This window comes from Balaenoptera ricei, chromosome 13 (genome assembly GCF_028023285.1).
Source record: "Balaenoptera ricei isolate mBalRic1 chromosome 13, mBalRic1.hap2, whole genome shotgun sequence".
Taxonomy (NCBI): domain Eukaryota; kingdom Metazoa; phylum Chordata; class Mammalia; order Artiodactyla; family Balaenopteridae; genus Balaenoptera; species Balaenoptera ricei.
Genome location: NC_082651.1, coordinates 31,850,961 through 31,865,528, shown reverse-complemented (window position 1 = coordinate 31,865,528; position 14,568 = coordinate 31,850,961). Strand labels below are relative to the sequence as shown.

The window sequence follows — 14,568 nt, the reverse complement described above, 5'->3', positions numbered from 1 at the left end:
GGAAAGAAGGATCATTAAATGGAGGTGCTTAAAGAACCCATTACTAACTGCTGAATAAATAAACACATAAGGTGGAATAGACTTAAACTGAGCTTTAAAGGATGGGAAGGGCTTAGAGAAATAGTAAAAGGAAGCTACTCTAGACATGAACAAAGGAAGAGAAATGGTACTATACCCAGAGCTTCTTAAGAGGCATGAGTAGACCTGTTTGGCTGCAGCAGGGAATTCCCACAGGGCTGTGGGCATCTGTGGCTTTGCAGAGGGCCCCAAGCAATGTACTTGGGCAGTCAGGGTTGTGAACATGACTGACATAAGGGACTCACCTCACGAAGAAGGCTCATGCTGGGAGGAAGGGCCTTCGCTTGTACAGATGTTTAACTTTCCACTGCCGTGACAGAGTGGGGTTGCCTAAGTGCCAGGGAATTGTGACAGGCTGTTTTCTCATTTGACAGATGAGGAATGAGTTTACCATTACCCACGTCCTCATCCCCAAGCAAAGTGCTGGGTCTGATTATTGCAACACTGAGAACGAAGAAGAGCTTTTCCTCATACAGGATCAGCAGGGTCTCATCACACTGGGCTGGATTCACGTAAGCAATTCCGAGCTCTCCAGGGGTTCGTCTCCTCTTCTCACATGATGTTATAAACACACTGCTTATTTTTTTTCTTGGAGCAGAGTGAATTGTATCCAGACTATTTAGATGGTTGTATTTCCCTCTGTTGGATGCAGACTTGACTTCCCTAGCATACTTAACTGCTTGCACCACAGTATTGATTTCTGGGCATTACTTAGGGCTTTTTAACTTAAAATTTTTTAATGGAAATGAACTTGTTTCCCTAAAGTCCCAATTCCCCTGTGAGCATGAACAGTGATAGGATGCTAGTCTAGAGTATATGTGGACCTTGATGGTAGAGGCTATGCCTTACTTCGTACAAATGATGTTCCTGAAAGGTATATAAATCAAAATATTTTAAATGAGCCAAGGAAGTTAATTCAGATGCCTCCATTTGGTCTTTCTTAAAGCAGCCTACACTTTTACGTAAATCAGAAGGGCCACCAATATAGGAGATTTTCAACTGTCTGCATGTCTTAACAGTCTTCTGGTAATATTCAGGTAAAATATAATTCCATCCCTAAAGATTTCTTCTTAATTTTTCTTTCTATTCCTTTTCAACCCCTCATTCTTATAGACCAAGCTGTTTTCCATGTTGTGTGACAGGGTTACATACAAACAAGGCAGCTTATTTCTGGATTTGGGAAGATTGCACACACTTGTATGTTAGAATTTGGGAAATACTGACCTGTGAGGCAGTCAGTGTGCCTCTGTCCTTTCATAAATATTTGCCTTTTATTGTGTATCCCCCGTTATAGTACATGGGGAGTAGAAAACTTGTACCTTATCCGCCAGACGATACAAATTTGAGTAAGATATGATTTTAGTCTCATAATGGAGACTGACATATAGACAAGTCATAACTCTTCATGTGAGGCAGAATGTGCCAAGTGCCTAAAGAGGTGCAAACAGCCCTGTGGAATTCAGAGGGAAGGATCACACCTGGGGTGATTTTCTAGAATTTTGACAAGGTGAGCCAAGGGAGAGTTCCATACGGAGGGGACAACATTGGAATAGGCAGACTGTGATCCTGGAGCATTGAGTGGTCCAGTTTTCTGGGGCTTATGGTTCATATCAGGAAACAGCGGTAGGTAAGCTTTCACATGATACATTAGGAGCAGTGTTCTGGAGGGTTTTGGGTGGACAGGCAGGATAGTTCTGCTTTTCAGTGAGGAAGTTGAGGCAGGGAGATCATTTAAGAGGTTAACGTGATGATAAAATCTAATAATGATGAGAGCTACGGTGACGGCAGTGCATTTGGGAAGGAAGAGATAAATGTAGGATTTCAGAGGATGTGGGGAATGAGTAAGAGAGGATGATGAGTAAAAGTGATGACTTAGAGATTTCAGGCCTGACTCATGGGGGTGGCAATGATTAATCATCTCATAAGCCGAAACAGGCTCCAGCAGGAGAACTTACTTGGAAGTGGGGCAAATGGTGTCTTCAGTTCTGAGTATTTGACATTATATTGGTGGAGGTAATTATCAGGCAGTTGGAACTTGGGAACAAGGTCTAGGTGGGAAAGAGAACTGGGAGACCTCGGCGTAGAGCTGACCTTGGAAGCCTTGGAACTGGAGGAGGGTGGAGAGCAAGAAGAGATTCACTGGCAGCTTGAAGGACAGGCCACTTAGGGGAGCATAGGGAGTAGTCAGTCATGAAGCGAGGAGATGTCAGAGAAAGGTGAGGGGAGTGTTAGGGCACAGATGCCAAAGGAGGAGGAACGTCTTAAGAAGAAGCTTCAGGATGTTAACTATGTCACATGCTGCAGAGAGATGAAGACTTCTGTGAGCCCTTTGGATTTGATGAGGTCATTGATGACCTCAATTTAGTGGGTTTTAGGCAGATTAAAAAGGTTTAAGAAGTAATGGGTATTGAGGTTGTGGTGATAGTGAAATATATACTGATTTTTTGAAGAGCTTAGCACTGACTAAAGGATAGGAAAGAGATGGAATGGTGGCTTAAGGAATAGCCAGGTTGAGAGAGTTTGCTTGATTTATGGTTTAGTGTGAAAATGTGTTCTGTTTTTATTTTGGTTTTTTTTTAAGCCTTTATATTTGAAATATATATAAGAAAGTACATAAAATAAATGTGCACTTTAATGAATCATTAAACAAACATCTGTGTGCACACATTACCTAGGTCAAGAAATAGAGCGTCGCCAGAAGCACACTCCCACCTCCGTGTCCTGCCCAGTCACCCTTCCTCTCTGGTATAGATAGTCCCTCACTTGACATTTCTGGAAATTCTTTGCTTTTCTTTATAGCTTTACCACCTAAGTGTGTATCCCTAAACTCGATAGTTTAGTTTTGCCTGGTTTTGAACTTTATGTAAATAGAATTATATAATATGTATTCTTTTGTGCTTGGCTTCTTTTGCTCAGTTTTTAAGGTTCATCTGCATTCTTGTGTATAGTTGTCTGAACATGTTTTGTTTTGTTTTGTTTTTAATATATTTATTTATTTATTTATTTTTGGCTGCGTTGGGTCTTCATTGCTGAGAGCAGGCTTTCTCTAGTTGCGGCGAGCGGGGGCTACTCTTCGTTGCGGTTCATGGTCTTATTGCAGTGGCTTCTCTTGTTGCGGAGCACGGGCTCTAGATGCGCAGGCTCAGTAGTTGTGGTGCATGGGCCTAGTTGCTCCGTGGCATGTGGGATCTTCCTGGACCAGGGCTCAAACCCGTGTCGTCTGCATTGGCAGGCAGATTCTTAACCACTGCGCCACCAGGGAAGTCCCTGAACATGTTTTTAAGCCCAGTGAGCTGGTGGAGTATAGTGGAGCCTGTGCAGGAGATGTCAGAGGTCAGGAGAGACAAGGTAATGTGAAGATAGGAAAGTATTAAATCAAAAGTACAAAAAGGGGGCTTCCCTGGTGGCGCAGTGGTTGAGAATCTGCCTGCCAATGCAGGGGACACGGGTTCGAGCCCTGGTCTGGGAAGATCCCACATGCCGCGGAGCAACTAAGCCCGTGCGTCACAACTACTGAGCCTGCGTGTCTGGAGCCTGTGCTCCGCAACAAGAGAGGCCGGGATAGTTAGAGGCCCGCGCACCGCGATGAAGAGTGGCCCCCGCTTGCCGCAACTAGAGAAAGCCCTCGCACAGAAACGAAGACCCAACACAGCCATAAATAAATAAATAAATAAATTTATTTAAAAAAAAAAAAAAAAAAGAACAAAAAGGGAATCATCTTCATATGGGGGAGAAAACACTCACTCCTCTGAGACAGAATTGAAGGAAGAAAGAAAGATACAGAGAGATTTTTGAGGTTATAATTGGAGGGGTTGAGGGAACTCATTTTAGGTGATGTTGCTATCAACAAGGTTGAAGTCTAGATCCACTGCCCAGCAGGAGGAGACAGGTAAGTTTAAAAACTGGAGAAGATGGGGGAAAGTTTGGAATAATTTCTGTTTAGACTTCAGGTAGATCTTAGCCACAAATGAGTAAAAGGATTTTTAATATCAGTGAGGGCCTAGCTAGGAAGGAATTTAGAGCCTAAATTGATAGTATTCCAGCTTTTTTTCCCCATGATATTTCTGTAGCATTCCTTCCTAACTTGGGATTAAAAGCAAACAAAAGCAGACCATAACGTTTGCTCAGATCTTAAAATTGGCAAGAGGAGAAGGCAAAAGGTCAATTCTTCCTTCTCTACCTTGCCAGCTATCAATCAGGTTCCCTGGTCATGTTTATCACCAACTATTGTATAACCCCCAACTCAGTATTCAAGGCACTCCTTCACCTTGGCTTAGCTGGCATTGCTCTCCTGTGGCTGCTCTACTCATCCAGGCACCCAGGCTGCCCTGAGCATTCACTCTCCTCACTTATTTCTGCTCCTTTGGTGTATTGTTTTCTCTTCATAAAAATGCCTGCCTCTGTCTCCAGCATGGTGGGCACAGTGAGCATAACTGGTTTTTCAAGAAACGTGACTGTAGAGGGAAGGAGAGAAGGTGCAGTAGTTAGTGGGGAGCAGAGGCTCAAACAAGATTTTTTGGTTTAGTTTAACAATTATTTATTGAGCCCCTGCTATGTGTCTGTATATCATCTTTCTAACTAACCCAACTTTAGATTGGAGGCCTTCATCAGCTTGTGTAGGTCTTATTTGTTCTCAGTCAAAATTTCAGGCTGTAACCATGGGATGTAGGGTGTTGGCACAGGCCGTTTGTCCCTAACAGTCTATAGGATCATATTCTTATTAGGTAGAAACTGTTTCTCCCTTGTGGTCATGAAAGTTCTTTCCTTCCCCATGCAGACCTGTGTGTAGATTTACTGTCAGCACTCAGGTAACATGTTCCTGTATTGCAGACCTCTTCCACAATGAGCTGGTCACAGCAGTCTATGCAGTTGTGCTTCTCAGATGAGGCTGCACCTAAGAATCATTTAATGAGCTTTAAAGAAAAAAATTTCCTTCTCAGGATGGATATTTCCAGGGTGGGGTGCAGGAGCCTGTGCTTTTGACAAGTTCCTCAGAAGCTTCATTTTTTGCACAACAGGGTTGAAAACACTGGTCAAGGGCACATATTTATTTTCCGTGCTTTTCTGTCAGTAAAGATTGGTGGTCTTTTTGAGTCATATTGGGTCTTTCTTTTTCCATCCTTGTTATCTCACACCCCCTCTGAGATGAACGTTAAGTCATTATATGGTCCATTTGTGTACAAAGAGTATGCACAATAAAACATTAAATAACTGGGGGATTCCAGTGGTTAGGACTCAGTGCTTTCACTGCTGTGGCCCAGGTTCAATACCTGGTTGGGGAACTAAGACCCCGCAGGCCACGAGGCACGGCCAAAAAAAAAAAAACAAAAACCATTAAATAACTGGAAACAAATGAGATAAACTGAATGTAATTTAGATGGTGCTTTAACTAATTACCCTCAAAATTCAATATCTTGGTCTTTTTCTCAAATAAGACAGGGTCCTTTGTGTGATTTAACTACCCTTCTGAAATCCCAGTAACCCTCTGCCTCTCATATCCTTGAAAGATATGCTTTAACCACAGGACAGCTTTGGCCACTTTTGCCTATAGAGCCCCAGACTCATGCTTGACCTTTTAACCCCTCCGTCAGGAAGAAGAATCATTCATCTAACTGTGCTTTGTTAAGTCCTTGACTTCTACTAGGTTGTTGTATTGGGCAGCAGGTACTGTCTGTTCCAGTATGGGAGACTCCATTGTGTCGAGAGAGCTTGTGAGGAGCCAGATAAGTCTTGATGGTCAATTAGAAATTGAGTCTCTTCACATACTCATGTTACACGATACTCGTTTACAGTGCTGGGAAGGAAGTTCATTACTTATTATGAACTTCAGGCATATTCCTCATGGCTGCTAATGGCTTTGTACGTAAGGAGATCATGGCAAGTTATTGAGAATTACTTGGCTCTACCTTCCCTCATGGGCCAGGCTTGACTGTGTATTCTCGCTGAAGGGGTCCCTGCCTTTTTTTCTCTTCTCAGACTCATCCCACGCAGACCGCCTTCCTCTCCAGTGTTGACCTACACACTCACTGCTCCTACCAGATGATGTTGCCAGAGTCGATAGCCATTGTTTGTTCCCCCAAGTTCCAGGAGTAAGTACCTAGGGTGTGGTTCAGGGTTTTGCAAGGAGATAACTGGGGAAAAGCCTCAGAGGAAACGTTCTCCATTCTTAAGACCTTGTTCTCTATAACATATATAGATTGTGGTATTGATTGGCTTTTTTAAAAGGCTTCCTTTTAAGCCCTATATCCTGATAAACCTACTCGACTGGTTTACAAAAGTATCCAAGCAACAACCTAGGTGCTTTTATAAGAAAAGGACATAAAAAATTTGAAGTGTTTGACTTGAAGCAGTAGGAATTTCAAGAGATTGATATCAGATTAGAAAATTTCAAAATCCAACAGATTATCTCCAAAAATTAACTTCTTTTTCATTTTAAATCCTGTTATTTACTATGAATTCTCCCAGTAAAACTAGCGTGGTGGTGGTGATGAGTCATTCTCTAACTCTGATTCATTCACCAGAGAAGAGACCTATGAGCCAGCATACTTTTGAAGCTGTCTCAAAGTGAGCTCTTCACTGCTCTCTCTCTCTCTCTGTGTGTGTGTGTGTGTGTGTGTGTGTGTGTGTGTGTGTGTGATTGAGGGGACACCTTGATTGATTCTAGACCTGCTTTTTCTTATTTCAGAACTGGATTCTTTAGACTAACTGACCACGGACTAGAGGAGATTTCTTCCTGTCGCCAGAAAGGATTTCATCCACACAGCAAGGATCCACCTCTCTTCTGTGTATGTATCTATGGAGAAGAAATCGGAGCTGTGCTTTAACCAGGGGAGGCAGTCAGAGCTGATGAGGCACATTGTCCTTTGTGACACACATAGAAGATCAGCCTTGTCACTTATTTTTCCAAATCTTCCTAATAAAAACATACATGGGAAGCGGTGTGGGATAGGAAGGAGTTTGAGTCTCAGCTCTGCTACTTAAGGACTGTGTGTCTTTGATCAAGTAACTTAACCTTCCTGGGCCTCAGCTTTCTCATCTGTAAATGGAGATGATAATAATAATAATACATACTTGAATAGGGTTATTGACAGGATTAAATGAAGTGATGCACAGGAAGTACCAAGTGCAGTAGCTTGTTTATTACGTGTTAGGTTTTTTCCTTCATCATCATCAGTTGCTAAGCCTGCACTTCAATAAGAGATTTGAATTCAAAAGAAAAAGCCACTTAAGTAAAGTATATTTAATTTTGGAATTTTGCTTTTAATTTGATTTTAGATAACAGGGATTTTTATGACCTTCTTAGAAAGTTTTTTTCCCCAGGTGGTATTCTGTGAGTAAAAAGTTTCAGTTGCTGATAAGTATGTTTCAGTTTTTCCCCTCAAATCTAATGGGATAGTATTGCTTCACTCCATGCTGGCCATGGAGTATTACTATTTCTTCTGGGTTCCCTGAAAAGTGACCAACATGGAAAAGGGACTCAGACCCTTGTCACATAAAAGAAACTGGGGATGTTTAGGAGAGAACCCCAGGGAGAATCTGAGAACTGACTGCAAGTGTTAGAAGAATTGTTGTATAAAATGGTATTGGGTGTGACTCCCAGAACTAAAACTTAAGACCCTGTGGGATGACAGTTTTCAGCTGAGTATGGGAAAGAACTTTCTGACAGACTTGTTCACAAATAGGTCAGCCTGCCTTGGAATGTAATAAATGTCTAGGTACCAGGATGTTGAAACAGAGGCTACACAATCCCCCAGAAATGCCTGGGCTTTCAGTTAGGATGACCCCTTATGCATGCCAAGAGGGAGTATTCCCTATGTGAGAGTAGGTGTACTTTATTATCCGGTTGACATAATAACCCAAAAAACTGCAATGAATTCAGCAGTTATTTAAATAAGTGTATATTTTATGAATGACTCTAGAATATACATACATTTGAAAAATAAATGAAGGTATATGTGCCCACATTGATTCAGGCTACAGCCTATTGATGCTGGGTTGGTGGAAGTAATAATTCCCAGACCCCTTACCATAACAGCCATTTAAGTAGCAGTCTGGCTGCCAGCCTGGGAACCACTAGCCAGAATAAGCATTGTAAATAGGAGTTTTGTTTGTTTGTTTGGGTTTTTTTTAAACATATATATTTATGTATCATGACAATATACAAAAGATATAAGAAGTTAGGCAGTGAATTGCTTATTGTACATAGCTTTTAAACTTGCTTTTCAAAGATAAGAAAACATACAGGAAGTTAAGTAAAAGATATCTTCCATGACTTCAACAAGTAAGGAGTTTTAAAGATGACTTTTCAGAATTTTCCAGGACTTCCCCTTTCTTTCTTTTTCCCTATTGCAGAGCTGCAACCACGTGACTGTTGTGGACAGAGCAGTGACCATCACAGACCTTCGATGAGAGTCTGACCCAGACACTTCCCAAGAACTATAAAACCATATCAGTGTACTGTAGCCCCTTAATTTAAACTTTCCAGAAAGCTCTGGAAGCTTTTTAAAACAGAATAGAACGTATCACCTGGGGGAGAACTGATTTTCTATTTCTGGTTTGAAAAGAAATAATTGTATGTTTTTTAGGCACATCTGGAAAATAGCATGATCATGCTAAAGCAACTTTTCAGTCTGCCTGTAACTAAAAAATTAAGTTGAAAAAATGTTGTAATGAACACCTATATACCCTTTGTTCTAGATTCACCAATTGTTAACATTTTTTCCCTCTCAGAGATCCTTCTAACTTCTCTGCCAACTTGTTTATTGTTTACCTTTGGACTAATTAAGGGCATCTATGCAGAAATTTGGAAGCCATTTAGAAAATCTTTGAGTTTTTCTGTGGTTTATGGCAATATTAATGAAGCTTATCATAAGGCTGAGGGAGAGCTCGCTGCGTTTGACCAGATGGCGAGGCCCAAGAACCCTGAAAAATGATTTTGTCAGGAGTTACTGTTATTTAACAAATATTTCGGGATATTTTTTCTTCTACAATAAAATAACAACTATATATATTTTTTGTGCTCTAGAATGATCTGTTGGATCAAGCATTGTCTAGAGAGGTTAACTAAATGGTCTGGTTATTTGGGGAAAGGTGAGGGGAAAATGGAATTTGAGATGTACCAACATCGAAGGTATGTCCCAGTTCACTTTTAATTGTTCAGTCTTTTCTCTCTGCCTTTTGCCATCTTCCAGGACTGTGAAGTCATCTCTATTCTTTTGGTGCTGTCTCAAGTCGGTCATCCCATTCACTTCCTCCTTATGCCCTAAAAGCTTTCAGCTGAGGATAATAGAGCCTTTGTTTGGAGTACCAGGTTACACTCCAAATAAATGATTATATTCCCATGCCACCCCACCCTACTAGTTTTATTGTGTTGGCTCTTCCTTTCTGACTTAGGCAACATCTAGGAAGATGTTTGAAGCTGCAGTTGATTCTGTAATTTTTCTACGAGCTGAGCCTAGTGTTATAAGGCTGCCCAGAAATTAGTGGTATTGTTTGTGTCCTCTCTGGTCAGGGCAGGAGAGTAAATGCCTTGGATAGGAGAATGATTTCTTTTTGTATCAAAATTCTGTGGTAAAGAAAATTTGCAAATGTATGAAGTTTTGCTTCATTTTTAAATTTTGTGTCCCGAATATATTCAGTCTTTATTGCTTAGGTTAGCAGCCCTTGAACTTTTCCCCTGAAAGCCAAGTGTCTATATTCTTGTTCTTCTCATGAGTTCTTAACTCCAAAGATACTAGAAGTTCTTTCTTCTGTAGTTTCAGAGTCGGTGGGAATGTGGAGGTAGGTGGGTCTGGGCAAGGGAAAGAGAACCTCTCTGGTCACTGCCCTCCTTTCCTGCCGTAGCCCCAGAGGCAGCCTGGACTGCTCTCCCTTGCCCTTAACAGTCCTACAATTGCCTGCCTGGCCCTGCACTTTCCGGGAAATTCACCCCTTCTTTCCGTTCTCAAGGCTACTGCTTAGTTTAGGATCTTATTACCCCTTACTTGAAATATTGCAATAGGCTTTTTACCAGGTCTCTTTGTTTTTAGTGTTTCTTGACTCCAGTCTTTTCTGCCCAGTACAGTCAGGAGAAGTTTCCCACATTACAGCCATCCTCATGTTTCCTCTCTTGCTCAAAAACCTACAATAGCTTTCCACTGCTTAAAATCTAAATTTAGCCCTTATTCCAAACTTTCTACATATGGTCACATAAAGCTCTTAGCCCTGACTGCACATTCAAACACCTGGGGAGCTTTTTAAAAAGTACTGATACTCACACTCCACCACCCCCAACCAGTGAAATCCAGATCTCTGGAGAGGGACCCCAGACATTGTTTGTTTCTGTTTTTGTCTTTTAAGCTGCTAGGATTCTCAAGTGCAGCCAGGGTTGAAAACCACTGTACTAGTCATTTATACCGGGGAGTTTTGAACTGATTCGTCAATCTCTGCACATCATAGACATTCAGCAAATGTTTGTTGAACCAAAGTGAACTGTATCATAGATTGCAACCACATTGATCATTTACTGTTTACCAGATCGTCACGTTTTCTTGCCTCTGCACCTGTGCACAAGAAATCTCAGTAAATGGATGGGTGTGGGAAATCAGTCTGCAGTTGTCCTCTTCAGACCTGCTACAGTCTAGCCACGAAAGCGGTACTTTGCACAGGCCAGCTTTAGTGTCTCACTTCACCCTACATCTGTGGAAGAGACATGCTATCAAGCCAGCTCACAAGGAAGCAGGGAGACTGGGTAGGGCAGTGAGAGAAAAGGAGCCAGAACTGTAGGGAAAGGAGGAAAGGAATATTGTGAATAAAAGGGAGTCAGACCACAAAACCTGAGGAAAGAAGCTTGTATTGAAAGGGTAACAACTACTCGGTAAAGAGACTGACTTCTGGGCTCCTGAAAACCTTTCCACTCTCCCAAGCCACACAAGTGCCATACTTACTGGTCTGAACTGAGTGGGGAAAAAGAAGCAGTATCTGATTGCATCCCAGCTGGCCTCAGAGGCACAGACCCTCCAAAGTGCCATGGGCCAGGTGCAGAGACGCTGGTGAAGACTCTGCTGGGGGTCAGGGCAGGCCTGGGTTTTTTCAGCTGATTACTTCCACGTACTCCTAATTAAATACCACCAAAGAGGAAGAAAAAAACCACTTAAGCCTTATAATGCTCTCTTGGGTACCAGATACCTTAAAAGGCATGGTGGGGAGCATTCACTAGTGGGGGGAAGCATTCCCTAGTGTCATGGTGGATACTTGTTGTTTGAGAGGCAAGGGTTTCCACTTCCATTTGGCACCCCAGAGTTTGAAATCATAATGCCTATCCCCTTGGACTTTGGTCACCTCTGGGTTTCAGTTACCCCAGAGGAAGGAGTTTTTCATGTGGGGGTTGACAGGACTGGAGGCTGCTAGGAGCAAAGCGTTAATGACACGAGGGCCCAGTGAATCCTGTGACTTTGGTCTGCTTCAAGTGGACTTTGAGAACAGTTTTTGGATCAGACCAGATGTTGTTCCCTAGAAAACAGTCCAGTTTGTATTGTGCCTCCCAACCGCTCCCCACTATATCTCAGTATATTAACCCCACCTGTGTTTGGAGACCAGTTTGTCCAAGGATCTTTCAAGCCTGTGAGCCCAGAGTGGAACTTCAGAGGCAAGGCTCATTTCTTTTTGTGAGGAGCTTTGCTTGAGGCACTGAGAAGGCCTGTTTGGAACACTGGAACATTATCCTCTTGAGAGGAAGTGCCAGACTGAACATTAAAGACTTTGCTTCTAGGCCCAACTGTTCATTCACCAGGAAGTCACTTAACTTCCCAAACTTCTTTAAAATTCTGTAAAGTGGGATCAGTCTAATATACCTACCTCGAATGAGGACAGAATGAACTCCATATGCAACTATGAGAGTTGTAAAAATGCTATTCAATATAAAGATTTAAGCTACATGTTATTTGTATCTCTGGAAGTGTTAGAGTTGAGGTGCCATTACTTCCACCTGCGAGACCTCTACCCCCTCAAACTTCCAGCTAGAGGACTCCTCAGATAGATCACATTCTTTATCACTAACTGAGCCTCAGCTCCAAATACCTTTTTGGTCTGCCCTGATGTTCTGAACTGGAAAACTGAGAACCTCAAGAATCAGAAGAAACATTCCAAATTTCTACTCATTTCCCCTAAGACCCAGAGCAGAGCCAGGACCTAAAGAGATTGCACCGTATCTTTTAACCCTTGGTTCCATCCCACTCTTGTTTGAACCTCCCACTTCTGTTGTTCCAACTATTTCTTGAGGTGAAAGAAGAGGAAGAGAACTTTGATCCTCTTCACAGAAGTCTTTATTCCTTAGTCCAGGGTTGAATTTTTTGTTAACCTTTGCCTACCTGGGGTTAGAAGTGGGCCTTACTCTTACAGGATAAGCCCAGCATCATTCATTGTGCCTGTTGGATCCAGAATCCAGCCCTGTCGCACTGAATAACCATGGGCTCTTGTGTCCTTTGGTGATTAAACCTGCTTTCCTGAGGGCTTGGTTCAAGTTCTACCATCAGTGTCTTCTTGAACTGATAAATTCACTCTGAGGGCTTCCTTCTTTGAGCTCCAGTGGCACTTATAGCTTGTTTCCCACAATTTGTTATGTGGTTTTTTTTTTTTCTGTTTTGCAGTGTTTTCTTATTGTTTTATGTGAGTCAGGTCACTGAACTGTCATGTAACCTCATGTCATGTAAGGATAGGACCATGTTTGCTCTCTAGCGCTGTGTTGAGTGCCTTTCAGTCAGCACAGTACTTCCTTACTTTCTTTTGCTGAGCCCTTCCTTGAAATAATGTCCTTGGTGTTGAGTCGTGTGTTAGAAAGCCAGGTGGACTTGTGCTCTAACCTCTGCCTGTGGGAAGCCATCTTACTGCCTTGACTCAGACGTTGTACACTGAGCCTGTGCCGCCACCCCAGTGTCACCTTGTGCCAAAGGTCTGAATACAAGCAAGAGCTCTCAGAAGAGGGAGCCAGCATTTGAGCTCTTCTTCCAGCTGCCAGGACAGATGATTGTGCTGCCCAACAGGGTGGGCGGGGGAAGATGTGCCTGCACTAAAGTCTGAAAGGCGGAGGTCAGAGACGTAGGAGGAAACCAAGAGACAGTGGTGACAAAGTCACTACTATCTCGTCACAGAAACCAAGGAAAGCAGCAGTTTAAAAAGGGGGGAGGTGAGTGGTACAAAATGGCTCAGGAGAGGTTTTCTGGGCTAAGGACCAAGATGAGTCCATGGGATCTAGCAGTTAGCAGAGGTCTTCCCTGACAACCCCATCTAAAACACTTCCACCCCGGGACTTCCCTGGTTGTCCAGTGGTTAAGAATCCACCTTCCAATGCAGGGGACGCGGGTTCGATCGATCCCTGGTCGGGGAACTAATATCCCACGTGCCGCAGGGCAGCTAAGCCCGTGCACCGTAACTACTCAGCCCACATGCCCTGGAGCCCACGGACCGCAACTAGAGAGAAGGCCGCGCGCCACAACAAAAGATCCCACATGCCTCAATGAAGATCCCGCATGCCACAACTAAGACCTGATGCAGCCAAATTAAAAAAAAAAAGACTATCTAAAAACAAAAACAAAAAAAAGTCTCCACCCCATCACTCTACCACATCTTCTTTACTGTCTGCATACTGTCATTAGCTAAAATCATCCTGTTTATTTCTAGCATATATATATATATATATATATATAGAGAGAGAGAGAGAGAGAGAGAGAGAGTATACTCTGTGAAAACAGCAACTTTTGTCCTGTTCACTCTTGTATTCTCAGCTCCCAGGACAGTGCCTGACAATCAATAAGATAGGAATAAATGCACAGACTTATCCAAAGTCACCCAGCTAATAAGTGGGAAAGCTTTGGTTTTTTAAGGAACAGAGCAATAAATATGCACACAGTTTGAATAATGATTTTAAAGATTTAAAATTTAATTTTAAAATTAACAAATTTAATTTATTTTAAATAAATTAAAGTTAATTTGTTTAATTAACCTTTTATGATTATAGAAGGTTACCTCTTAGAAGGTAAAAGAAGAAAAGCATATGAGAAAATAAAAACTACATATGTAGCCATTTGTCTTTATTTAGAGATGAGTGATAATGCAGTATCACAAATTGAAACTTCTGCACTTTCTACAAATTATACAGAGAAGGAAATTTAGAACCTTAAATGCTTTAATATTTAATAAGAAAGAATCAAAAGGTATGAAATAAGCATTTGACTCAAATTAGGAAAAAGAATAACAAAATATGCTAAGAAAGCCAGGAAGAAGGAAAGGAGTATTATAGCAGATATTGCTGAATTTATAAATAGGAATCTTGGTAGATAAATTCACAATGTTATTCTTTGAAAAAATAAAGTAGACAAAGAGGAAAAATATATATATACAAAATTAGAAGTGAACAAAGGGATACAACGAATGCACATTTTAAGAAAGTCCTAAAAAAAAAAAAAAAAAAGAAAGTCCTATGTATAACTAGGCTAATGAGTTTGCATCTCAATG

The 14,568-nt window shown here is 41.8% G+C and overlaps 1 protein-coding gene across 3 annotated transcripts in view; it reads left to right on the top strand.

The window, feature by feature from the left end:
- The window catches only part of STAMBP (STAM binding protein), a 42,052-nt gene extending 32,964 nt beyond the window's left edge, over positions 1–9,088 (top strand). For 2 of the 3 annotated variants that reach the window (XM_059942354.1, XM_059942353.1), the window contains exons 7-10: positions 453–590; positions 6,055–6,167; positions 6,764–6,863; positions 8,431–9,088. In XM_059942354.1, coding sequence (XP_059798337.1) covers positions 453–590; positions 6,055–6,167; positions 6,764–6,863; positions 8,431–8,487 — 408 coding nt within the window. In that variant the 3' untranslated portion in view covers positions 8,488–9,088. The remainder of the gene's footprint in view (positions 1–452; positions 591–6,054; positions 6,168–6,763; positions 6,864–8,430) is intronic. The other variant, XM_059942355.1, reaches the window with a different exon arrangement.
- The last annotated feature ends 5,480 nt before the right edge of the window (positions 9,089–14,568 follow it).